Genomic DNA, 27,358 nt, shown 5'->3' on the forward strand with positions numbered 1-27,358 from the left:
CTCTTGGTTTTCCTTTCCTGGGACGGTCCTCATGTGAGACAGTTTCTTTGTAGCGTTTGATGGTATTTGCCACTGCACTTGGGGAAACTTTCAAAATTTTTCCAATTTTTCGGACTGACTGACCTTCATTTTTTAAAGTAATGATGGCCACTCGTTTTTCTTTACTTAGCTTCTATTTTCTTGCCATAATACAAATTCTAACAGTCTATTCAGTAGGACTATCAGCCGTGTATCCACCAGACATCTGCACAACACAACTGATGGTCCCAACCCCATTTATAAGGCAAGAAATCCACTTATTAAACCTGACAGGGCGCACCTGTGAAGTGAAAACCATTTCCGGTGACTGCCTCTTGAAGATCATCAAGAGAATGCCAAGAGTGTGCAAAGCAGTAATCAAAGTAAAAGGTGGCTACTGTGAAGAATCTAGAATATAAGACATATTTTCAGTTGTTTCACACTTTAAGTATTTCATTCCACATGTGTTAATTCATAGTTTTGATGCCTTCAATGTGAATCTACAATTTTCAGAGTCATGAAAATAAAGAAAACTCTTTGAATGAGAAGGTGTGTCCAAACTTTTGGACTGTACTGTATGTAACTCACAAACTTGTAATTTCATGACCTCCCACTCCCACCAGACAATCCTGACAGTGTGCAGTGCACGCATTGTGAGAATTCAGAAGTTTGCACTCACATACTCATGCTAGGTACGGGGGAATACCTAGCGAAAGGAAATCCTGTGTCTAGGGACAGAGATGGTGACCCCTGACCAAACCTACCGCTGGCCCCTGGGGTCCCTCACCTCCCTAAATAGGTTCTGCACCCATTGACTGCTATGGGGTTTGAGGTCCGGGGTCAAGTTGAGTTGCCGAGCCGAACTTTTAACTACAGTTTAGCAGAACCCAGCGAACCCGAACATCCAGGGGTCCGCTCATCCCTACTCCCTAATACTCCCTCCAGTCACTTATCATTATGTGCTCCTAGAGGTATGTAACATAATTCTATACAGTAAAGTCACAACCAGACATAGAAACGGTCAATATGATTTATTTTTATAAATATTTTGTCTAAATTCCCTATCCGTATGTCTTTGGAGTGTGGGAGGAAACCGGAGAACCCGGAGGAAACCCACGCAGACACGGGAAGAACATACAAACTCCTTGCAGGTGGTGTCCTTGGTGGGATTTGAACCCAGGACCCCAGCGTTGCAAGGCTGCAGTGCTAACCACTGAGCCACCACAAGACTGCAGTGCTAACCACTGAGCCACCACAAGACTGCAGTGCTAACCACTGAGCCACCGTGCCGCCCATAGATGGAATATATGAGACTATCATAGTCTGGAGATGCAGTTGATCTCAGGATCTCTGCTCATGATGGAATCGTTGTTTCTATGGAGCTGATGAGAATCTGTGGATCTTGATGGAAATGACCTGTAACTTCTGCAGATTTCTGTAAAGAGAAGACAACAAGATATTACATCCCATCAACACATTCCTAAACCAAATACAAAGGAGCTGACGACTGGAAGAAAAGAAGCAAATTCCAATATCTACTTACATGAAGCGCAGGTCGCTCTGATCAATCCCTCAATGGTTTATAGACTTGGACCTTCTGTCTATAAAAAGGAAAAAAACAACAAAAAGTATTATATAATATGTAATATACAGATCATGGGGCGGAGAGAGAAGAGGAAATGCGGGGAACTCACCATCCGCTGTTTTGGGGTGTCCACGTTCATGGTCCTTCATGCTTGGTGAGATGTGACCAAAGAGACCAGAACAGCAAGAAAATGAAGAGGATTTTATTCCAGCCTTCAAAATAATGCAGATTTCTGTGAAGAGAAAATAACAAATCATTATATCCGGTGGCGTAACTAGAGTTTGATGGTCCCTGCTGCAAAATTTGGACTTCAGTCACCCCCCAACAGCTTTTCCATGCTCTGCTCCACCTGTTTACGTCAGCACCCAGCTTTCCACTGCCTTGTATACACCTCTCCCTCAGCACCCGGTCTTTCCCCTGCCTTGTATACACCTCTCCCTCAGCACCCAGCTTTCCACTGCCTTGTATACGCCTCTCCCTCAGCACACGGTCTTTCCCCTGCCTTGTATACACCTCTCCTTCAGCACCCAGCTTTCCACTGCCTTGTATACACCTCTCCCTCAGCACCCAGTCTTTCCCCTGCCTTGTATACACCTCTCCCTCAGCACCCAGCTTTCCACTGCCTTGTATACACCTCTCCCTCAGCACCCGGTCTTTCCCCTGCCTTGTATACGCCTCTCCCTCAGCAGCCAGCTTTCCACTGCCTTGTATACACCTCTCCCTCAGCACCCGGTCTTTCCCCTGCCTTGTATACACCTCTCCCTCAGCACCCAGCTTTCCACTGCCTTGTATACGCCTCTCCCTCAGCACCCGGTCTTTCCCCTGCCTTGTATACACCTCTCCCTCAGCACCCAGCTTTCCACTGCCTTGTATACACCTCTCCCTCAGCACCCGGTCTTTCCCCTGCCTTGTATACACCTCTCCCTCGGCACCCAGCTTTCCACTACCTTGTATACACCTCTCCCTCAGCACCCGGTCTTTCCCCTGCCTTGTATACACCTCTCCCTCAGCACCCAGCTTTCCACTGCCTTGTATACGCCTCTCCCTCAGCACCCAGCTTTCCACTGCCTTGTATACATCTTCCCTCAGCACCCGGCTTTCCTAATGCTCTGCTATATATCTCTCCCTCAGCACCCGGCTTTCCTAATGCTGTGCTAAATATTTCTCCCTTAGCACCCAGCTTTCTTAATGCTCTGCTATACATCTTTCCCACCGCTCCCAGTTTTCCTAATGCTCTTTTATGTATCCTTTCCTCAGCACCCGGCTTTCCTATGCTCTGCTATATATATTTCAACACCCAGGTTTCCGACATCAGAACATGGGAAAGCTGGGTGCTGAGAGAAAGATGTATATAGCAGACCATGGGAAAGCTGGGTAATGAGAGAAAGCGCTTCTTTCACTCAGTAACCAGGTTTCCTATCCCCAGAAAGATGTATAGCAGAGCATGGTAAAGCTGGGTGATGAAAGAAAGATGTATAGCAGAGCATGGGAAAGCTGGGTGATGAGGGAAAGATGTATAGCAGAGCATGGGAAAGCTGGGTGATGAAAGAAAGATGTATATAGCAGAACATGGGAAAGCTGGGTGATGAAAGAAAGATGTATATAGCAGAACATGGGAAAGCTGGGTGATGAAAGAAAGATGTATATAGCAGAACATGGGAAAGCTGGGTGATGAAAGAAAGATGTATATAGCAGAACATGGGAAAGCTGGGTGATGAACGAAAGATGTATATAGCAGAACATGGGAAAGCTGGGTGCTGAAAAATAGAAGAGCATGGGAAAGCTGGATAATGAAAGAAATATGTATAGCAGAGCATGGGAAAGCTGGATGCTATAAAATGTATAGAAGAGCATGGGAAAGCTGGGTGCTGAGAGAAAGATGTATATAGCAGAGCATGGGAAAGCTGGGTGCTGAGAGAAAGATGTATATAGCAGAGCATGGGAAAGCTGAGTGCTGAAAGATGTATATAGCAGAGCATGGGGAAGCTGGGTGCTGAGAGAAAGATGTATATAGAAGAGCATGGGAAAGCTGGGTGCTGAGAGAAAGATGTATATAGAAGAGCATGGGAAAGCTGGGTGCTGAGAGAAAGATGTATATAGAAGAGCATGGGAAAGCTAGGTGCTGAGAGAAAGATGTATATAGCAGAGCATGGGAAAGCTGGGTGATGAGGGAAAGCGCTTGTGTCACTCAGTAACCAGGTTTCCTATCCCATGCTTGTACCTTTTGTCTCTTTCTGGTATTATACATCACCCTGTACCCCCGGGCCTCGCAGGGGTCCCGACCATGATCATTCCGTCCCTGAATTTATCATGTGAATAGATTCCTAGTAAAATGAGCTGGAGACTAAAAGAAATTGAATGGTAATATTTACTTACATGAAGCACAGGTTGTTCTTATCTAATTCTTCTTTGTTTTCCAGACTTTTAACTTTCCTTCTACAAAGAGGAGAAAGCAGCAATTATTTGTTACATGTAATATACCGTTTTATAAGACGCCCCGGATTATAAGACGCACCCTAAATTTAGAGGAGAATAGGAAAAAATATTTTTTTTTAATGTTAAAGAGGGTCCGTCTTATAATCCTAGTGCATCTTAATGCTAATGCTTACTAGGGGGAGCGGCGTGGGGGAGCGGTTCAGGAAGGTCACAGGCGGCGGGGTAGGCGATGCTCCGGGCTCAGAGGAGGGGGTGTTGCGGCTCAGTAGGGTCGGTGATGCTGCGGCTCGGGAGTGTAGCAGCGGGCGCATTTGAATCCCCCGGGTATGGCTTACCAGGACGACAAGGGTGCAGCGGGGTCATAGGAGGCAGGGTCACAAGATACGCTTGGGGGTGTCGCGGCAGCCATTGATCTGTGCGTGGGCAGGAGGTCTGTGGAGGTGTCACAACACGGTGTGTCTCGGTGGGTTGGCGGTCTGCAGGGGTGTCTCGGCGGCAGGTGCATTAAGCTGACTGCCGACTCCATTAAATTGCCTACAGTTGACGAGACGAACGTCAAGAAAATTACCGCGGAGGCGGCACATGCGCAGATAGGACTCCGCAACCATTTTCTTTAAGTCCATCGTGTCAATCTGCGCAAACGCCGCTTCCGCGGCCATTTTCTTGAAGTTCATCTCGTCAACTGTGGGCAATTCAATGGATCCGGCAGTCAGCTCAATGCACCGGCCGCCAAGATGCACCGGCCGCCAAGACACCCTCGCAGCCCGCCAATCAATGCACCCGCCGCTAAGACACCCTCACAGGCCGCCGATCAATGCACCCGCCTCTAAGACACCCTCACAGGCCGCCGATCAATGCACCCGCCGCTAAGACACCCTCACAGGCCGCCCGCAGATCACTGCCGCACGCCGCAACACCCCCAAGCGGGTCCTGTGAGCCTGTCTTCTATTACACCACTCGCCAACCGCCGCCCCAGTAAGCCATATCCGTTTTGTAAGATGCACCCCCATTTTACCCCCACTTTTAGGGGAAAAAAAAAGTGTCTTACAAAGTGAAAAATACAGTACATATCATTGGACAAAGGGAATGAGTGATGACTTACCGTCCGGTGTTTGGGGGACGTCCTGTTTTGAGCCCTTCATGTTAGATATTGACCAAAGCTGATGGTAAACTACAGAACAAAACAACAAGAAGTTAAAGGTGATTTTTTTTTTTTTTTTTACAGCCTTCAAATTAGTTTTAGTGAATGCAGGGTCCCTTACCTGGGCTGGAATTACAGATGGTCTCTTCCACTGCCCGCACCATGGACATCTTAAGATGTCATTGTGGTGCGTCTCTGAAGCAGGGGTTACGGCACAGGGGGCACTGAGGGTGGGAGAGCAGCCACTCAGTAACGCAAACCGGATGGAAGCAGTGGATGCACGGGAGCACTGTGACCTGCTCTCCGATCTGATAGTCCTCTATACATATGGGACATCTCTCGCCCTCCTCCTGTGAGGTTACATTCCTTGTTGGGAATCTCGCAATTTCCGGAGCTCTCCTGCTAACCCTACCACGCCTTCTCCTCGGCAAAGGTACATTTTGTGCAGGTGGATCCACCTGTGGCAGTGGTGGTGGGATCACAGGCACTGCCTGCGCTTGAATGGGTGCGTGGCTGGATGGTGAGGGCCCCGCAGGGGCTTGTCTTCGAGGAGAGGGGCTTCTTCCTCTGCTCCTGCCCCTGCTGCCCTCCGCTATTGACCCGGAGGGCCCCGCAGGGGCTTGTCTTCGAGGAGAGGGGCTTCTTCCTCTGCTCCTGCCCCTGCTGCCCTCCGCTATTGACCTGGAGGGCCCAACAGGGGCTGGTCTTCGAGGAGAGGGGCTTCTTCCTCTGCTCCTGCCCCTGCTGCCCTCCGCTATTGACCTGGAGGGCCCCGCAGGGGCTTGTCTTCGAGGAGAGGGGCTTCTTCCTCTGCTCCTGCCCCTGCTGCCCTCCGCTATTGACCTGGAGGGCCCAACAGGGGCTGGTCTTCGAGGAGAGGGGCTTCTTCCTCTGCTCCTGCCCCTGCTGCCCTCCGCTATTGACCTGGAGGGCCCCGCAGGGGCTTGTCTTTGAGGGGAGCGGCTTCTTTCTCTGCTCCTGCCCCAGCTGCCCTCCGCTGTTGAACTGGAGGGCCCGGCAGGGGCTTGTCTTCGAGGAGAGGGGCTTCTTCCTCTGCTCCTGCCCCAGCTGCCCTCTGCTCTTGAGCTGGAGGGCCCGGCAGGGGCTTGTCTTCGAGGAGAGGGGCTTCTTCCCCTGCTCCTGCCCCAGCTGCCCTCGGCTGTTGAACCGGAGGGCCCGGCAGGGGCTTGTCTTCGAGGAGAGGGGCTTCTTCCTCTGCTCCTGCCCCAGCTGCCCTCCTCTGTTGAACTGGAGGGCCCGGCAGGGGCTTGTCTTCGAGGAGAGGGGCTTCTTCCTCTGCTCCTGCCCCAGCTGCCCTCCGCTGTTGAGCTGGAGGGCCCGGCAGGGGCTGGTCTTCGAGGAGAGGGACTTCTATCTCTGCTCCAGCCCCAGCTGCTCCAGCCCCAGCTGCTCCAGCCCCAGCTGCCCTCCGCTGTTGAGCTGGAGGGCCCGGCAGGGGGTGGTCTTGGAGGAGAGGGACTTCTATCTCTGCTCCAGCCCCAGCTGCTCCAGCCCCAGCTGCTCCAGCCCCAGCTGCCCTCCGCTGTTGAACTGGAGGGCCCGGCAGGGGCTGGTCTTAGAGGAGAGCGGCTTCTTTCCCTGCCCTCTTCTTGTCTCCTTTGAAGTGGAGGATAGCTGGCATGTCTCCCTCTCCTCTCAGTGACAGCATTGCTGTCTCTCTGACGTCCACTGGTAGGTCTTCTTCGATGTCTTACTTGAGACCTCAACCTTCGGACCATTATGGCCTGACCTATAAAGAAATAATAATTTATAGTGATTATTTCCAACACTTTTGGCCTTCAGGGATTGGCCCATCTGCTGCTGTGGTGTTTAGGGAGAGGAGAACCCTAGAAAAAAATGCCTTATTTTGGACTTTAGTTTACCTGCAGTGTCTGTCTTAAAATGTGGCCCACCATACCCATAATATCTCCTCCCAAGAATGCCCTATAGCAGAGATCTCAAACACACGGCTGTGGGCTACATGTTACCCTTCAAGCTGCTGCTTGCGGCCCGCAGGCACGCGGACCCAGTAACAATCGCGGCTGGTGCAGGGGCCGTCAGCGTTTTATTTCAGATGACTATTTTGCTGGAGCTGAGGAGTTGAGCTCTCTTTGCACAACTAAATAGCAGCCACCAGACAATCAGAGGCAAGCAACTGACCCGTATGACCTCAGTTGCTTGCCTCTGATTGGCCAGTGGCTGCTATTGGAATAGTTGTGCAGAGAGAACTTGACTCTGCGCAGCATCGGCAGAACGTTCCTCTGAATTTCAGATGAAGCACTGACAATGGCTGCGATCATTACCAGGTCCATGTGCCTGCAGCCACATGAAGCAGGAAAGAGGATGCCGAGGGAACGGAGGACAAGTGGTGAGAAGAAAGTTTTTGTGTGTGTGTGTGTTGCCTGCTGGGGCTGCATAAGTGAAAGTGTGTGTGTTTGTGTGTAGAATAGCACAACAGGGGACCAGGATGGGACATTGCTACAAAAAGAGGTCCAGTTAAGGGGACAATACTACAAGAAAAGGACCTGCATGGGTACATTACTACAGGATGGGCACAAGGATGGGGAAAATTACTTCAGAATGGCGACAAGGGCGGGCACATTACTACAGGATGAGGACCAAGATGGGCACATTAGTACAGGATAAGGACCAGGATGGGGCACATTACTACAAGAAGGCGTCTAGGAAGTGCACATTACTACAGGATAAGGACCAGAATGGGGCACATTAATATGGGATGGGGACAAAGATGGGGCACGTTACTACAGAATGGGGACATTACTACAGGATGGGGTCAAGGATGGGCACATTACTACAGAATGGGGACATTGCTACAGGATGGGGACACGTACGGGCACAATACTACAGGATGAGGATCCGGATGCCGACATTACTACAGGATGGGGACAAGGATGGGCACATTACTACAGAATGGGGACATTACTACAGGATGGAGACAAGGACGGGCACATTACTACAAACTAGGATGGGTGACATTACTAAAAGATGAGGACCAGAATTGGAACATTAGTACAAGATGTTGGCCAAAATTACTTTATGGTGCTAATTGTAAAACTTTATTATTTATAAAAAAAGGGGTTAAAAATTTGTAAAAAAAAGCATGTTTCTTTACTAGTAAATAGTGTGTGTGTGTGTGTGTGTGTGTGTGTGTGTGTGTGTGTGTGTGTGTGTATGTAGATATATATTTATTTATTATATATTAAACAAAAAAACTGTGCAATTGTTGTCATAAAAAAATGTTCAAAAACTGTGATGCAAAGCTTTATAGAAAAACATATGGTTCCAATAAAAATGTCACTTTCTCCTGAAAAGAGTGCGCTGCGCTATAGGGTGTGAATATTTTCTATCTTCCCTAAATATTTCACTTACCACGATTCTCTGGTCGGCGCCGCCATGCTTCATTGTCAGCGATCAGCTGACGCAGCTCCCGGGTACTCATGGCTTAGATACCTGTAGGTACCTGGAGCTGATGTAATATGGAGATCTGAGCTCTCCGGGGGCACTGGTATTATTGTGCCCTGATCAAAGATCAATAACAAGTAATGGAAGTAAACACTAGATGTGGAGCACAAACTAGATCACTCTTCCAGAACCAAAGTGAAGTTTCAGCAAAAGCATCAACTCAAGAAATGGCGCTGATGTCAGTGTGCGGGGGGCTTCTATACCCTCCGGACATTCCATTCCATTATGACATCATCATGGAGAACCCCGAGCATTGTGACATCACAGCAGCCGGCCCCATGTTTGCTGCCAACCGATGAATGGGCAGAGAATGTGGAATAGAAATCTCCTGTCTGTTTTACTATAATATAAATCTGTGCGTTGGGGAAGATTATTACACAGGTTTTCTCAATGTTTGTAAATAGTAAATCTTTTGCTGGGTAGATAATATATATATTTATTATATAAATGATGATTATTAAACATTAGATGTCTATGGGGAATATTATTTATAATTTCTAGGTGTGGGTGGTACACTATTGCTAAACAACACACAATTCAGCTACTGCAGAACCTCTTCAACTGAGACTGGCAGCAACTGTGGTGTGTATTATGATGTTCTGCAGAGAGAACGTGACTCTGCGCAGCGCCGGCAGAGCGTTCCTCTGAATTTCAGATGAAGGGCTGACAATGGCTGTGATCATTACCAAGTCCATGTGCCTGCAGCCACATGAAGCAGGAAAGAGGACGCCGAGGGAACGGAGGACAAGTGGTGAGAATAAAGTATTGGGGGGTGTGTGTGTGTGTGTGTGTATGTATGTATATATGTATGTATATATAATGTATGTATATATGTGTGTATATATAATATATATATATATATATATATATATGTATTATATATAATATATTATATATATATATATATATATATATATATATATATATATATATATATATATATATATATATATCTACATATATATATATATATATATATATATATATATATATATATATATAATATATTATATGAGTAGCACAACAGGTGACCAGGATGGGGACGTTGCTATAAGAAAAGGGGACAATACTAAAAGAAAAGGACCTGCATGGGCACATTACTACAGGATTTGCACAAGGATGTGCACATTACTACAGAATGGGCAAAAGGATGTGCACATTACTACAGGGTGAGGACCAAGATGGGCCCATTAGTACAGGATTAGGATTAGGATGAGGCACATTACTACAAGAAGGCGTCAAAGAAGGGCACATTACTACAGGATGATGACCAGCATGGGGCACATTTATACGGGATGGGGACAAGGATGGGGCACATTACTGCAAGAAGAGAAGGTTGAGCACATTACTACAGGATGCCGACATTACTACAGGATAGGACAAGGATGAGGCACAGTACTACAGAATGGGGACATTACTACAGGATGGGATGGTGACCGTAATAAAAGATGAGAACCAGGATTGGAACATTACTACAAGATGTTGGCCAAAATTACTATATGGTGCTAATTGCAAAACTATATTATTTAGAAAAAGGGGTTGAAATTTGTAAAAAAAAAAAAAAAACAAACCAACAAAAACATGTTATTTTTTACTAGTAAATAGTGTGTGTGTGTATATATGTATGTATATGTGTGTGTATATATATATATATATATATATATATATATTTATATATATTATATAATGTATATGTGTGTATATATATATATATATTTATATATGTATATGTGTGTATATATATATATATATATATATATATATATATATATATGTATATGTGTGTGTATGTGTGTGTGTATATATATATATATATATATATGTATGTGTGTGTGTATATATATATATATATATATATATATATGTATATGTGTGTGTATGTGTGTGTGTATATATATATATATATATATATATATATGTGTATATGAGTGTGTATATATATATATATATATATATATATATATATATATATTAAACAAAAAAACTGTGCAATTTTTTGTCATAAGGAAAATGTTCCAGAATTGTGACCAAAGCTGTATGGAAAAACATATGGTTCCAATAAAGATGTCTTTCTCCTGAAAAGAGTGCGGCCCTTATCCCCAGCCGAGTCTGAGACCCCTGCCCTATAGGGTGTGAATATTTTTTATCATCCCTACATATTTCACTTACCACGATTCTCTGGTCGGCGCCGCCATGCTTCATTGTCAGCGATCAGCTGACGCAGCTCCCGGGTACTCATGGCTTAGATACCTGTAGGTACCTGGAGCTGATGTAATATGGAGATCTGAGCTCTCCGGGGGCACTGGTATTATTGTGCCCTGATCAAAGATCAATAACAAGTAATGGAAGTAAACACTAGATGTGGAGCACAAACTAGATCACTCTTCCAGAACCAAAGTGAAGTTTCAGCAAAAGCATCAACTCAAGAAATGGCGCTGATGTCAGTGTGCGGGGGGCTTCTATACCCTCCGGACATTCCATTCCATTATGACATCATCATGGAGAACCCTGAGCATTGTGACATCACAGCAGCCGGCCCCATGTTTGCTGCCAACCGATGAATGGGCAGAGAATGTGGAATAGAAATCTCCTGTCTGTTTTACTATAATATAAATGTATATAAATCTGTGCGTTGGAGAAGATTATTACACAGGTTTTCTCAGTGTTTGTAAATAGTAAATCTTTTGCTGGGCAGATTATATATATTTATTGTATAAATGATGATTATTAAACATTAGATGTCTATGGGGAATAGTTTTTATAATTTTAGCTGAGGATGCTACACTATTGCTAAACAATACACAACTCAGCTGCTGCAGAACCTCTTCAACTGAGACGGATAACTGCTGTGTATTATGATGTTCTGCAGCAGCTGAGGTTTGTGCCATGTGATCTCAGACAGTGGAGGGGAGATATTATTGTATTCTTTGGCCCAGTAGAAGTAACTTCCTATTATAGTAATGTGAAGCCCCTGACCTCTGCAGGAAGGGTTATGGAGCGTCACAGCGTCCTGTATGTAAGCAGGGTGGTGACAAAGCTCGGGGACCCCAGTGCAAGACCCCCAACAGGACCCCTAATTATCGCAGATCTGTGATAGGAAGGGTCTTTTCCTATGAGCCACATGAACTTTTGCCCCCGCCTCCCCCCAAAAAATAATAGAAAAAAAAATAATAAAAGCCATCAGCTGTGTAATTTTGTTGACCACCGGGGTCACCCTTCATGACAGACACAGATGTTACATGGGTGTCATGTGCCCGTATATTCATGTGTCTATATCACTAAGTTCCCCAAATCTATCCATTCCCTCAGGCCCTGGACTGGTAATGTTCCTACCTGGCTGATTCCTGGTGGTCTCCTAGGGTGGGCTTTTGTAGGGGGTCACCTGCCAGGGGCGGATTTACTTATAATTTGATCTATATTAGGATAGGTCATCAAACTCCGGAGTCACACGCACCGAGCCGAAATCCAGCATGGTGCGGCGATGGCAGCGGATTCATTCATTAGCATGATGGCATCCCCACAGAGGAGTGCTTACATGCTAATGAGGCGACTAGCCAGGGAAGCCACGCCCTTGGGACTAGTCTCTGAGCTCATTAGCAAATTACCATAAAAGATCTTTTGAAATACATTTGTAAATATATCTTTATCTATGCTACCAGATGCAGGGACGGGTAGGCGGGATTAGCAATATGCACCCAGAACTGCTTGTGGTTCTGCGTGCATATTGCACCTGACAGGTTCCCTTAAATAATGTAGGGGGTCTATACTCTGGTACATACAGCCCCTCACCTGTATATACAAGACCTGTGTACAGTGCGGGGTATACTGGGGTCTGTACTATAATGCAGTCTTTCATTTACATTGTAACACACATCCAGAATTCTGTTATAGGGGGGCTCCAGACTACACCTCCAGACTGCTGTTATAGGGGGGCTCCAGACCACACATCCAGACTGCTGTTATAGGGGGGGCTCAGACCACACATCCAGACTGCTGTTATAGGGGTGCTCCAGACTGCACATCCAGACTGCTGTTATAGGGGCGCTCCAGACTACACATCCAGACTGCTGTTATAGGGGGCTCCAGACCACACCTCCAGACTGCTGTTATAGGGGGCTCCAGACTGCTGTTATAGGGGGGCTCCAGACTGCTGTTATAGGGGGCTCCAGACCACACCTCCAGACTGCTGTTATAGGGGGCTCCAGTCTACACATCCAGACTGCTGTTATACTGGGGCTCCAGACCACACATCCAGACTGCTGTTATAGGGGGCTCCAGACTACACATCCAGACTGCTGTTATACTGGGGCTCCAGACCACACATCCAGACTGCTGTTATAGGGGGGCTCCAGACTACACATCCAGACTGCTGTTATAAGGGGGCTCCAGACCACACATCCAGACTGCTGTTATAGGGGGGCTCCAGACTATACATCCAGACTGCTGTTATAGGGGGGCTCCAGACCACACATCCAGACTGCTGTTATAGGGGGGGCTCAGACCACACATCCAGACTGCTGTTATAGGGGGGGCTCAGACCACACATCCAGACTGCTGTTATAGGGGGGGCTCAGACCACACATCCAGACTGCTGTTATAGGGGTCTCCAGACAGCACCTCCAGACTGCTGTTATAGGGGGGCTCCAGACTACACCTCCAGACTGCTGTTATAGGGGGGCTCCAGACTACACCTCCAGACTGCTGTTATAGGGGGGCTCCAGACTACACATCCAGACTGCTGTTATAGGGGGCTCCAGACTGCTCATCCAGACTGCTGTTATAGGGGGCTCCAGACTACACATCCAGACTGCTGTTATAGGGGGCTCCAGATTACACATCCAGACTGCTCTTATAGGGGGGCTCCAGACTACACATCCAGACTGCTGTTATAGGGGGCTCCAGACTGCTGTTATAGGGGGGCTCCAGACTGCTGTTATAGGGGGGCTCCAGACTACACATCCAGACTGCTGTTATAGGGGGCTCCAGACTGCTCATCCAGACTGCTGTTATAGGGGGGCTCCAGACTACACATCCAGACTGCTGTTATAGGGGGGCTCTAGACTACACCTCCAGACTGCTGTTATAGGGGGCTCCAGACTACACATCCAGACTGCTGTTATAGGGGGCTCCAGACTACACATCCAGACTGCTGTTATAGGGGCTCCAGACTACACATCCAGACTGCTGTTATAGGGGGGCTCCAGACTACACATCCAGACTGTTGTTATAGGGGGGCTCCAGACTACACATCCAGACTGCTGTTATAGGGGGCTCCACATTCCTTCTCCAAACTTCTAACCACCAGCTTTCTTCTGATGTAGTGACGTGATCGCACAGGTGCGGGTTGCGATGGCGTTGGGTGATTTGTAGCTTCGCCCATATACTTTTATTACTGAGGACGGTTTTGTCCTCAGATCCAGAACAATGCTCCTGGCTGCGTCGTCTCCGCTGACGTGCACTTCTTTAGGCTTTAATTGCTTTGAACTTTGCTTCCGGCTTTATGTACATATTTAGAAAAGGACAAACACATTCTTGCAGGATGGAAATAAAAAAAAAGACCAAAGAAAGACGAACAATACAATGTAATTTAACATAATAATAAGGCTCGGAAATGCGAAAGAAACTTTCTTAAATACAGAGATGGGTTTGAAGCGCAAGGTGTAATTATAGACCAAGGTAGCGAGGCTATGTATAGAGAAATACACCCGCACTTTTTGTTTGTTGTTGTTGTTTTTTTTTTTTTGTTTTTTTTTTGTACCTTAAGAAAAATACAATTGTGTATGAAGACGGCTCAAGTATAAGGAAAAAGGTGATCACATGGCACACAGAACCAGATCATCAGAAGTGTTCATTTTCTTACCAGTTCTGACTACTTTCCGCCAGTACACTTGTCACAATGTCAAACGTGTATAGGATTTTTTTTTTCTAATATGTTAGTAGTAACCAAAAAAAAAATCCATAAAAATACTAAAAAAATAATCTGTTAATATGTTTATTTTTCTATTATTTTTTGGGGTGGACAAAGTGCAGTGAGTGGAGTGAAAAAAATCAACAAAAGGATGCAAATCTGACTTTTCTTTTTTTGTTTTTATTTTCGGTGTTTAATGTGTTGTTTAAAAAACTTTGTATTTATAATAATAAATAATAATAATCTTTTATTATTATTATTTATTATTATAAATACAAAGTTCTTTAAACAACATATTAAACACCGAAAATAAAAACAAAAAAAGAAAAGTCAGATTTGCATCCTTTTGTTGATTTTTTTTCACTCCACTTTGTATTTAGGATGGACATAGTGATAGCAAATTGTTTATTTTTAAACTGGGGAAAAAGGAGGGGTTTAAACTATATTTCGTTTTTGTTCCTTTTTGATTTTTTATTTTAATTTTTCTAACTTACGGTACATTTTTTTAGTCTCCCTAAGTAACACCCACATGGCCTCCCTATATACAGTATGAACCCACATATAGCTCCCTAAATACAGTATGATCCCCACATGGCTTCCATATGCACAGTATGAGCCCCCACATAGCTTCCTATATACATTATGAGCCCACACATACCCTCCTAATTACAGCATGAGCCCACAAATAGCCTCCTAGTTACAGCATGAGCCCACAAATAGCCTCCTAATTACAGTATGAGCCCACAACCTCCTAATTACAGCATGAGCCCACAAATAGCCTCCTAATTACAGCATGAGCCCACAAATAGCCTCCTAATTACAGCATGAGCCCACAAATAGCCTCCTAATTACAGCATGAGCCCACAAATAGCCTCCTAATTACAGCATGAGCCCACAAATAGCCTCCTAATTACAGCATGAGCCCACAAATAGCCTCCTAATTACAGCATGAGCCCACAAATAGCCTCCTAATTACAGCATGAACCTACAAATAGCCTCCTAATTACAGCATGAGCCCCCATATAGCCTCCTAATTACAGCATGAGCCCACAAATAGCCTCCTATATCTAGTATGAGGCTTCACATAGCCTTCTATATACAGTATGAATCTCACAGCCCCCTATATACAGCAAGACCCCACACATAGCCTCCTATATATAGTATGAGTCCACACTTAGCCTCCTATATCCACATGGCATACCTAGGTACAGTATGAGCCCCCACATAGCCTCTGTATATACAATATTGGCACCACATAGCACAATATATACAGTATGAGCCCCCACAGTCTTATATACATTAAGAAGCCCCACATAGCCCCCTATATACCGAATGAGCTCCAACATAGCCCATATATACAGTATGAGCCCCCACATACCCCTATATACAGTATGAGCCTCCTATATCCAGGATGAGCCAACACATAGCCTCCTATATACCATATGAACCCCACATAACCCCTATATACAGTATGACCCCCCCCCACATACCCCTATATACAGTGTGAGCCCCCTATATGCAGTATGAGCAACACATAGCCTCCTATATACCATATGAACCCCACATAGCTCCCTATATACAGTATGAGCCACCACATAGCGATGTAATGGCAGTTGGCAGTATTACGTCTACTGTGCCTTTCGCTGATTGGTGGAAGATGGAGCCAGCAGCCACCTTTTCCATCCCGAGGATGCGTCTAGTGGTGACATCAGGAAGTGGGCGGTGGGGGAGTATACGATGCACCCTGTGGTCCACTGTTTTTTTTTAGCCTTTAACCTGTCCTGGTCAACATGCCGGACTGGAACAACCACAGGGCCGGATGTGGTCTGTGGTCTACACTGGGCTCAGCTCTGTATTAATGGGTTAAAAGAAGAAAAAGGCAAGACATTAAAAACAGTAGAAAAAACGCCAAAAGCTTGAGAAAGATGACATTCTGGAAACGTCTTCCATCCATTTTTAATGTATGCCTCAAGGTTGTCGCCGGTGTCTAGACGAAGACTCGGGACCGCGCACCACTGATCATCTACATTACATCCCAAGATCTGTGTTCTCCACTGACTGACATGTCTCCAGAGAACGATGCATTCAATTTAAGGGTTTGTGACTCTTGAGACAATACTCCCCCCATAATCTCACTGTGGACAAATTAGAAAATAGATTTAGAAATATGGTCGTGAAGGATTGTTCCATCAAAACGCCAGTCCTGCGTGAGACGTTCCGGTGGGAGCATTGACGTTTATTCCGAAGAAGGATTTCATCCCTCTGGTCTTATTCCAGTGTATTTCTTCACGTAGCTCATCCTTAATGAAGGTAGAGCAGATCTGAATGGATTTTCGGGTGCTCGTGGATCAGGACAGATGGGGACAGGTGCAGAAATAAGTTTGTGAATTCTCAACCCCCGACTTCTGAAGCATGACTCTTCGTAGTAAAATGAGAAATCTTGACTCTCCGTTATCCGGCACTATCAGTCTGTACACGACTGCGGGACATAAGCACAGACGTTCCCGAGCCGATTACATCCTAATAAGTCATTTCACACTTAGTAGTTTAAAGAGCCAATTGTAGACTCCCGAATCCAGAGGACTCGGAGAAGGATGAAGCCATAAATGGACACGGTGAGGACCCAACGTCAGCCGCCGCGCCATGAGGGATGAGACATCTTTACTCCGGGTCTCATTAGTGTCATGCGGCTTTCCCAGCTGGAGTGACACACATTCCCCTTTTCGGAGGCTGAGCACAGTGCGCCTTTGGCTATACACACAGCAATATCCCTGGCTTTATCTACCGAGATCATCACCATCGTATGACCCAATTACGCATGGACCCCGACTTCTTATTGCAGACAGTAAAATCTATATTGGATGGAGAATTTGAGCATTTGATTTTTTTCTTCTTTACATATGGGCTTGGTATAAGATCCTAGAATTGATGTAAATTATTTGCTAAAATAACTTTCTCATCATGACAAGTATTGTGGGAAGACTCGGATCATTTGGGAATAAGACAGAACATAAGATGATGGTGACGACCATCAACAAGAGGGAAGGATGCAATCATGGACAAGCGTCATTCAATAGGTTATGACCAGTCGGAAGTGACTGGAGAATATCGGGCAATGATAGAAGAAGCTACGGAGAGAGGTTTCCCATCCCTCCCATGTAGTAGATTGCTATATAGAGACCGTAAAGAAAGAAATCATCGTCCTTGATACCATTTGACCTCACTCAGATGGCAGTCATTTTTTTTGTATGCAATAAAAATAACCTCTGATGAAAATTGTTCCTTTTTGATCAGATTCTCTTTGGTGTATGGTCAGTTGGCTCATTTATACCATCGAAAAAATTGCAAAGCTTCTCCTGCCCAACAAGTGAAGAACCACATAGACTATATCCAAGGAAAATATGGCTAGGACATGTATGTAAATGATAATATGTAGATGAGCTCTGCTTCATATAGTTTGCCCCATATGTTCTATTGTCCCCCTTTGTTCTATTATCCCCCTTGGTCTCACTCCTGCTTGGTCTATTATCCATCTTGGTCTATTATTCCCCTTGATCTCGCTTCCCCTTAATCCCGCTTCCCCTTGATCTCGCCCCTCCTTGATCACGGCCTCCTCGGTCTCCCTTCTCCTCGGTCTCGCTCTTTCCCCCGGTCTCGCTCTTTCCCCCGGTCTCGCTCTTTCCCCCGGTCTCGCTCTTTCCCCCGGTCTCGCTCTTTCCCCCGGTCTCGCTCTTTCCCCCCGGTCTCGCTCTTTCCCCCCGGACTCGCTCTTTCCCCCCGGACTCGCTCTTTCCCCCCGGTCTCGCTCTTTCCCCCCGGTCTCGCTCTTTCCCCCCTGTCTCGCTCTTTCCCCCCGGTCTCGCTCTTTCCCCCCGGTCTCGCTCTTTCCCCCCGGTCTCGCTCTTTCCCCCGGTCTTCCACCCCTCAGTCTCCCTTGGTCTTGCCCCTTCCTTGGTCTCGCTCCTCCCTCGGTCTGTTATCTCATTACACTCGCTATATTCTCCTTGCATAGACTTCTCCTTACTTATTGCCCATATATTGGCCAAACTTGACGCTTTTTCTAGGGGAAGCATTTTGCTCCAGCCAGAAGCAGAGATTCTTTTCACCTATAGAAATAGCAAATAATTTTCCTTCCCAAATGTTTTCTTGAAGAGTGAAATCATTGGCGGTACAAGTCATACATGAAAAAAGCAGGCAGACAAGCAGCTGCAACAGGCTATTCCATCCGGTTTGCGTTGAGTTGGACCATCATTTCTTTTTCAACAGGACAATGATCCCAAACACACTTCCAGGCTGTGTAAGGGCTATTTGACTAAGAAGAAGAGTGATGGGGTGCTACACCAGATGACCTCGCCTCCACAGTCACCAGACCTGAACCCAATCAAGATGGTTTGGGGTGAGCTGGACCGCAGAGTGAAGGCAAAAGGGCCAACAAGTGCTAAGCATCTCTGGGAACTCCTTCAAGACTTTTGGAAAACCATTTCCGGTGACTACCTCTTGAAGCTCATCAAGAGAATGCCAAGAGTGTGCAAAGCAGTAATCACAGCAAAAGCTGGCTACTTTGAAGAACCTAGAATATAAGACATATTTCAGTTGTTTCACACTTTTTTAAGTATTTCATTCCACATGTTTTCATTCATAGTTTTGATGTCTTCAATGTGAATCTATAATTTTTAGAGTCATGAAAATAAAGAAAACTCTCTGAATGACAAGGTGTGTCCAAACTTTTGGTCTGTACTGCATGTATAATATAGAGAGAGAGAGATCATAGAGGGCGTTCACAGATTCAGGATGTCCCACGAAGTGCTATTGAAGAGCTGCTCTGTAGGACCTGGCTGGCTTTACATGGTCATTTCGCTGGATGCCACCAGTATGGCCGGTCAGCACTGGTGGCCGAGCTGCTCCCGGGGCCAGCTTCTATTTACAAGGGTTTGTGTTATTTAGTGAGGCATCGTCATTCACGAAGGAGAACACGTTCTCTAAACATTAGTTCCATAAAGTGCTGCTGTTCCCATGGCGGGGACCTCACTGCCCCGGAAGGTGCATCCATCGGTGACTCTTCGTGATCAGAAACGCATCAACTCCAAAATATGAGCTAAGAAGGGAATTAGAAGCTGCCCCTTATCATTTCCGGTGCTCGGTGTTTCCGCGGACGCTGTTCAGACCGGGAGCCGAGAGCTTTTACGCTGTAATGGAACGTCAAGGTGACTCTAAATCTGTCGCTTCTGTTGAATTAGCCGATGATGGGCACAAAGTGGTGGCACGGAGGACGCGCTGCATTATACGTGTGATTTGTGCGAATTACATGTATTACATTTGTATCATCACATCCATGCCCGGCCGCTGCTTCTATTATATTCAGTGTTTGCATCTAACAAATATCTAATGTTGTAATTTGCCAAGAAAGACTGCGGCACTAGAAATCCAAGATTTTCAGCTTAAGGTAGAATATAAAGTGGCGCTGCGCTAGGATTTCTTTGCTTTCACAGCTCAACCCAATTTATTTGGATGTTGCAATACCAGATACAGACACTGGAGAAGAGTGGCGCTGCTTCTAGGAGACATAGACCTCTATGTGCGATCACCGACAACCCCTTTAATGTGGACTGACGTACAGCACGGCCTGTGATCGGCACTCGCCCCTGTGTAGAGCCCTGTACCCGTCATTCTCCATTAATGTGTAACGCTGCATTCAGCTCCTACATCCAACCACCCGGCCGTGCTCTGCTCACGCTGCACTCCACGCTTCTGTGTCACGTTCACTTCACTTTCTGAAGGTCACATCTGGGACATGTAGCTGGCGACCTATTATATAGCTGCAAAAATAAAGGCACCCTGACATATATAGGTAACTAGTAAGGGGCAACTGGACAATGTGCACAACCCAACCGGAAACAGCAGAATTATATTTACAGCTGACACCAGATAATCTCAAGATCAGTACAAGACAAGTATTGTAATGTATGTACACAGTGATTGCACCAGCAGAATAGTGAGTGCAGCTCTGGAGTATAATACAGGAGGTAACTCAGGATCAGTAATGTAATGTATGTACACAGTGACTGCACCAGCAGAATAGTGAGTGCAGCTCTGGAGTATAATACAGGAGGTAACTCAGGATCAGTAATGTAATGTATGTACACAGTGACTCCACCAGCAGAATAGTGAGTGCAGCTCTGGAGTATAATACAGGAGGTAACTCAGGATCAGTAATGTAATGTATGTACACAGTGATTGCACCAGCAGAATAGTGAGTGCAGCTCTGGAGTATAATACAGGAGGTAACTCAGGATCAGTAATGTAATGTATGTACACAGTGACTGCACCAGCAGAATAGTGAGTGCAGCTCTGGAGTATAATACAGGAGGTAACTCAGGATCAGTAATGTAATGTATGTACACAGTGATTGCACCAGCAGAATAGTGAGTGCAGCTCTGGAGTATAATACAGGAGGTAACTCAGGATCAGTAATGTATATACACAGTGACTGCACCAGCAGAATAGTGAGTGCAGCTCTTGAGAATAATACAGGAGGAGGTAACTCAGGATCAGTAATGTAATGTATGTACACAGTGATTGCACCAGCAGACTAGGGAGTGCAGCTCTTGAGAATAATACAGGAGGACGTAACTCAGGATCAGTACAGGATAAGTAATGTAATGTATGTACACAGTGACTGCACCAGCAGAATAGTGAGTGCGGCTCTGTAGTATAATACAGGATGTAACTCAGGATCAGTACAGGATCAGTAATGTAATGTATGTACACAGTGACTGCACCAGCAGAATAGTGAGTGCAGCTCTGGAGTATAATACAGGAGGTAACTCAGGATCAGTAAATGTAATGTATGTACACAGTGACTGCACCAGCAGAATAGTGAATGCAGCTCTGGAGAATAATACAGGAGGTAACTCAGGATCAGTAATGTAATGTATGTACACAGTGACTGCACTAGCAGAATAGTGAGTGCAGCTCTGTAGTATAATACAGGAGGTAACTCAGGATCAGTAATGTATGTACACAGTGACTGCAGCAGCAGAATAGTGAGTGCAGCTCTGTAGTATAATACAGGAGGTAACTCAGGATCAGTACAGGATAAGTAATGTAATGTATGTACATAGTGACTGCTCCAGCAGAATAGTGAGTGCAGCTCTGGAGTATAATACAGGAGGTAACTCAGGATCAGTAATGTAATGTATGTACACAGTGACTGCACCAGCAGAATAGTGAGTGCAGCTCTGGAGTATAATACAGGAGGTAACTCAGGATCAGTAATGTAATGTATGTACACAGTGATTGCACCAGCAGAATAGTGAGTGCAGCTCTGGAGTATAATACAGGAGGTAACTCAGGATCAGTAATGTATATACACAGTGACTGCACCAGCAGAATAGTGAGTGCAGCTCTTGAGAATAATACAGGAGGAGGTAACTCAGGATCAGTAATGTAATGTATGTACACAGTGATTGCACCAGCAGACTAGGGAGTGCAGCTCTTGAGAATAATACAGGAGGACGTAACTCAGGATCAGTACAGGATAAGTAATGTAATGTATGTACACAGTGACTGCACCAGCAGAATAGTGAGTGCAGCTCTGTAGTATAATACAGGATGTAACTCAGGATCAGTACAGGATCAGTAATGTAATGTATGTACACAGTGACTGCACCAGCAGAATAGTGAGTGCAGCTCTGGAGTATAATACAGGAGGTAACTCAGGATCAGTAAATGTAATGTATTTACACAGTGACTGCACCAGCAGAATAGTGAATGCAGCTCTGGAGAATAATACAGGAGGTAACTCAGGATCAGTAATGTAATGTATGTACACAGTGACTGCACTAGCAGAATAGTGAGTGCAGCTCTGTAGTATAATACAGGAGGTAACTCAGGATCAGTACAGGATAAGTAATGTAATGTATGTACATAGTGACTGCTCCAGCAGAATAGTGAGTGCAGCTCTGGAGTATAATACAGGAGGTAACTCAGGATCAGTAATGTATGTACACAGTGACTACACCAGCAGAATAGTGAGTGCAGCTCTGGAGTATAATACAGGAGGTAACTCAGGATCAGTAATGTAATGTATGTACACAGTGACTGCACCAGCAGAATAGAGAGTGCAGCTCTGGAGTATAATACAGGAGGTAACTCAGGATCAGTACAGGATCAGTAATGTAATGTATGTATACAGTGACTGCACCAGCAGAATAGTGAGTGCAGCTCTGGAGTATAATACAGGAGGTAACTCAGGATCAGTAATGTAATGTATGTACACAGTGACTGCACCAGCAGAATAGTGAGTGCAGCTCTGGAGTATAATACAGGAGGTAACTCAGGATCAGTAATGTAATGTATGTATACAGTGACTGCACCAGCAGAATAGTGAGTGCAGCTCTGGAGTATAATACAGGAGGTAACTCAGGATTAGTAATGTAATGTATGTACACAGTGACTGCACCAGCAGAATAGAGAGTGCAGCTCTGGAGTATAATACAGGAGGTAACTCAGGATCAGTAATGTAATGTATGTATACAGTGACTGCACCAGCAGAATAGTGAGTGCAGCTCTGGAGTATAATACAGGAGGTAACTCAGGATCAGTAATGTAATGTATGTACACAGTGACTGCACCAGCAGAATAGTGAGTGCAGCTCTGGAGTATAATACAGGAGGTAACTCAGGATCAGTAATGTAATGTATGTATACAGTGACTGCACCAGCAGAATAGTGAGTGCAGCTCTGGAGTATAATACAGGAGGTAACTCAGGATCAGTAATGTAATGTATATACACAGTGACTGCACCAGTAGAATAGTGAGTGCAGCTCTGGAGTATATTACAGGAGGTAACTCAGGATCAGTAATGTAATGTATGTACACAGTGATTGCACCAGCAGAATAGTGAGTGCAGCTCTGGAGTATAATACAGGAGGTAACTCAGGATCAGTAATGTAATGTATGTACACAGTGACTGCACCAGCAGAATAGTGAGTGCAGCTCTGGAGTATAATACAGGAGGTAACTCAGGATCAGTAATGTAATGTATGTATACAGTGACTGCACCAGCAGAATAGTGAGTGCAGCTCTGGAGTATAATACAGGAGGTAACTCAGGATCAGTAATGTAATGTATATACACAGTGACTGCACCAGTAGAATAGTGAGTGCAGCTCTGGAGTATATTACAGGAGGTAACTCAGGATCAGTAATGTAATGTATGTACACAGTGATTGCACCAGCAGAATAGTGAGTGCAGCTCTGGAGTATAATACAGGAGGTAACTCAGGATCAGTAATGTAATGTATGTACACAGTGACTGCACCAGCAGAATAGTGAGTGCAGCTCTGGAGTATAATACAGGATGTAACTCAGGATCAGTAATGTATGTACACAGTGATTGCACCAGCAGAATAGTGAGTGCAGCTCTGGAGTATAATACAGGAGGTAACTCAGGATCAGTAATGTAATGTATGTACACAGTGATTGCACCAGCAGAATAGTGAGTGCAGCTCTTGAGAATAATACAGGAGGAGGTAACTCAGGATCAGTAATGTAATGTATGTACACAGTGATTGCACCAGCAGACTAGGGAGTGCAGCTCTTGAGAATAATACAGGAGGACGTAACTCAGGATCAGTAATGTAATGTATGTACACAGTGACTGCACCAGCAGAATAGTGAGTGCAGCTCTGGAGAATAATACAGGAGGTAACTCAGGATCAGTAATGTATGTACACAGTGATTGCACCAGCAGAATAGTGAGTGCAGCTCTGGAGTATAATACAGGAGGTAACTCAGAATCAGTAATGTAATGTATGTACACAGTGACCACCAGCAGAATAGTGAGTGCAGCTCTGGAGTATAATACAGGATGTAACTCAGGATCAGTAATGTATGTACACAGTGATTGCACCAGCAGAATAGTGAGTGCAGCTCTGGAGTATAATACAGGAGGTAACTCAGGATCAGTAATCTAATGTATGTACACAGTGATTGCACCAGCAGAATAGTGAGTGCAGCTCTTGAGAATAATACAGGAGGAGGTAACTCAGGATCAGTAATGTAATGTATGTACACAGTGATTGCACCAGCAGACTAGGGAGTGCAGCTCTTGAGAATAATACAGGAGGAGGTAACTCAGGATCAGTAATGTAATGTATGTACACAGTGATTGCACCAGCAGAATAGTGAGTGCAGCTCTTGAGAATAATACAGGAGGAGGTAACTCAGGATCAGTAATGTAATGTATGTACACAGTGACTGCACCAGCAGAATAGTGAGTGCAGCTCTGTAGTATAATACAGGAGGTAACTCAGGATCAGTAATGTAATGTATATACACAGTGACTGCACCAGCAGAGTAGTGAGTGCAGCTCTGGAGTATATTACAGGAGGTAACTGAGGATCAGTACAGGATAAGTAATGTAATGTGATATATGGACACTGACTGCACCACTTATGGAGATTCAATGCATATATCTTCTATTATATAAGGCGGAGTGTGTGTGTGTGTGTGTGTGTGCGTGCGTGCGTGCGTGCGTGCGTGCGTGCGTGCGTGTCCCCTTTAAAGGAATTTGCACCGTCACATTTATAATCACACAATTTTGCACAGACGCCTCATTTGACTCAGGGAACGTCATAGACTATGTTTTGAGGGGAAATTTTAACTCCACGCTTTACAGTTATTCGCCAAAAAACCTGCCTCCATTAAAGTCAATGGAGCTGGGAGCCACTATGCAGCCAGAACTTCAGAAGAATGTTCGCCTGTCGCAATGCAGCCAGGAAAAGAGACAGACAGAGATAGACAGACTGGGAGAGACGGATGGACGGGGAAAGAGACGGACGGAGATAAGGGGAAAGAGACAGTTACATTTCCCGGTCAACGTTGGTTGCTACAGTTATTTATAAATTTGGAGTAACGTGAATATAAGTCTTTACATTAGAGATTTGTCTCTCATTTATCGCTGGGTCTGGGCCCGGTATTTGACAACCCATTGACAGTTTCGGAGTTGCTGACCTCTCGTGTGTTCTTCCCTAGGTGTCGGCACCAGAAACTACTACAGAAAAATCGGATACGAGCTAGAGGGGCCCTACATGGTGAAGAGACTGGACTAAACATGGCGGCCGAGGGTCTTCAAGATGGAAGAAAACAGTCATTGAAATCGGAACAAAGAAAAATAGACATCATTTGGTCATCACCAGCTTCACTAAATGCTGCATTTTCATTATATTGGCTTTTCTTTGTGAGCATAGATTCTTGAGGCTTGTGCTTCTGGTCATTGCCCATTGTTGTCATGGCCTTTACCCCTGTACGCTCTCTTACAATTTGAGCTTTTTCTGTTTTTATGAAATACATTTATTATGTTATTTATACCTGAATAAACGCACAATGCAGTCTGCTAAATGGTGACAGCTTCCATCCTTATGGGTACTGCTAAAAAACAAACAAACAGATAATGCTCATCATACACTTAAAAAGAGACTCTGTCATCAGATTTTTGCTCCCTAATCTGAGAGCAGCATAGTGTAGGGGCAGACATCCTGATTCCAGCAATGTGTCACTTACTGGGCTGCTTAGTGTAGTTTTGATTAAAATCAATGATTAATCAGTAGGAGATTATCATTACAGGACTACTTGGCGTGCTGCAGGTAGTCCAGCATACTCATGAGCCCTGTATAACTGCTAGATCTGCAGCAGAGAAAACCATGATTTTATCAAAATGACAGCAAACAGCTCAGTAAGTGACACATCGCTGGAATCAGGGTCTCTGTCTCTACAGATGGGGAGCAAAAACCTGGTGATTCCCTTTAAAGTGGTCGCCTCATCTTTAATGGGGAAAGTTGCTTAGTGCTTGTAAAAACGGGCAATTTTCCTCTTAATAAAAATCAAGAACAGACGGATTTGACATCTTACTGGTTTTGCTTATTGTCTAGGTCACTTGCAGTTATAAGAGTGCCATGGACATTAAGTAATTTTAAGGGTTTTTTATCCTTCCTGGATTTTTAACTTTATCTACAATATAAAAGAATTTTTACTTGTGAAGCTGGATCCTATCCCTGGATTTTCACGTCTCAGCAAGGACCAAGTATCATCAAGTATCCTTGATGAAGGCTGCGGTGAGCTGGATTTTCTATCCATACTTGCGGTTGTACAACAAAGCCCAGCACATTTTCAGCGGGAAGTTCATGCATGAAGAAAAAAGATGCACTGCACTGTTCCAAGGAAGATGAGCCTAAAAAATAGAACCAAAAGCTCCTTTAAGGTATTGTCACGAAGACTATGGATAGCGGGGAACACGGGCTCCTTGGCGGTCCCTCAAGCTTAGGGGGCCTTATGCCATCCGTAATCTCAAAGATACTCCTGTTGGTGAAGATGCCGGAGTTTCCTTCCTGGCCCTTCTCCTGACGAGTCCTGATCTGATTCGCCCTCCCCTAGGGAGTAATGGGACAGGAGTGTGAGGAAACCCACAAATAAAGACAGACCGAGGAAAACTAAAACTCTGTCACAGCACGTGCACACACACACACAAAGCTAAAGACAATAAGAAGTTCAGGAAGAAAAACAAAAGCAGAAAGGAAAGTACAAAACAACAGGGGTAAACTCCACAACAGCACCAAGCAATGAGCACAACGTTCATCAGCAAGTCTGGGATACCACACCTCACAAACCAACATAGAATAAACTATAGCTGGCATAGGTGGAAGGATTAAACCAACATAGATAGGAGGAGAGAAGATGTGATAGATCTACCCACAACATGTGATCAAATAAGCAGAGATTAACTCTTG

The 27,358-nt window shown here is 45.1% G+C and overlaps 2 protein-coding genes across 2 annotated transcripts in view; one reads left to right on the plus strand and one right to left on the minus strand.

Moving 5' to 3' along the window:
* ELP3 (elongator acetyltransferase complex subunit 3) overlaps nucleotides 1-25,990 on the plus strand; it is a 208,414-nt gene extending 182,424 nt beyond the window's left edge. Inside the window, exon 15 of the mRNA XM_075338841.1 lies at nucleotides 25,608-25,990. Within this exon, the coding sequence (XP_075194956.1) occupies nucleotides 25,608-25,684 (77 nt within the window). The 3' untranslated portion in view covers nucleotides 25,685-25,990. The remainder of the gene's footprint in view (nucleotides 1-25,607) is intronic.
* On the minus strand, nucleotides 1,044-8,596 carry LOC142295825 (uncharacterized). The gene is made up of 8 exons (XM_075338913.1): nucleotides 8,571-8,596; nucleotides 6,865-6,930; nucleotides 5,302-6,528; nucleotides 5,142-5,210; nucleotides 3,980-4,039; nucleotides 1,713-1,835; nucleotides 1,562-1,619; nucleotides 1,044-1,453 (listed from the first exon to the last, which is right to left on the minus strand). Exons 1-3 carry the CDS (start codon nucleotides 8,594-8,596, stop codon nucleotides 5,589-5,591), a joined length of 1,032 nt encoding a protein of 343 aa, XP_075195028.1. The 3' UTR covers nucleotides 1,044-1,453; nucleotides 1,562-1,619; nucleotides 1,713-1,835; nucleotides 3,980-4,039; nucleotides 5,142-5,210; nucleotides 5,302-5,588.
* Nucleotides 25,991-27,358: the final 1,368 nt, after the last annotated feature.

This window comes from Anomaloglossus baeobatrachus, chromosome 3 (assembly GCF_048569485.1).
Source record: "Anomaloglossus baeobatrachus isolate aAnoBae1 chromosome 3, aAnoBae1.hap1, whole genome shotgun sequence".
NCBI classification, from domain to species: Eukaryota; Metazoa; Chordata; class Amphibia; order Anura; family Aromobatidae; genus Anomaloglossus; species Anomaloglossus baeobatrachus.

Excerpts from the sequence above, each read along its gene's own strand:
- LOC142295825 (XM_075338913.1), bottom strand. The coding sequence starts at position 8,596 with ATGGCGGCGCCGACCAGAGAATCGTG. Across the intron at positions 6,931-8,570 it reads GCGCCGACCAGAGAATCGTG|GTCAGGCCATAATGGTCCGA; the intron begins GTAAGTGAAATA and ends ATTTCTTTATAG. Across the intron at positions 6,529-6,864 it reads AAGAAGACCTACCAGTGGAC|CCCCTGCCGGGCCCTCCAGC; the intron begins GTCAGAGAGACA and ends CTCGAAGACCAG.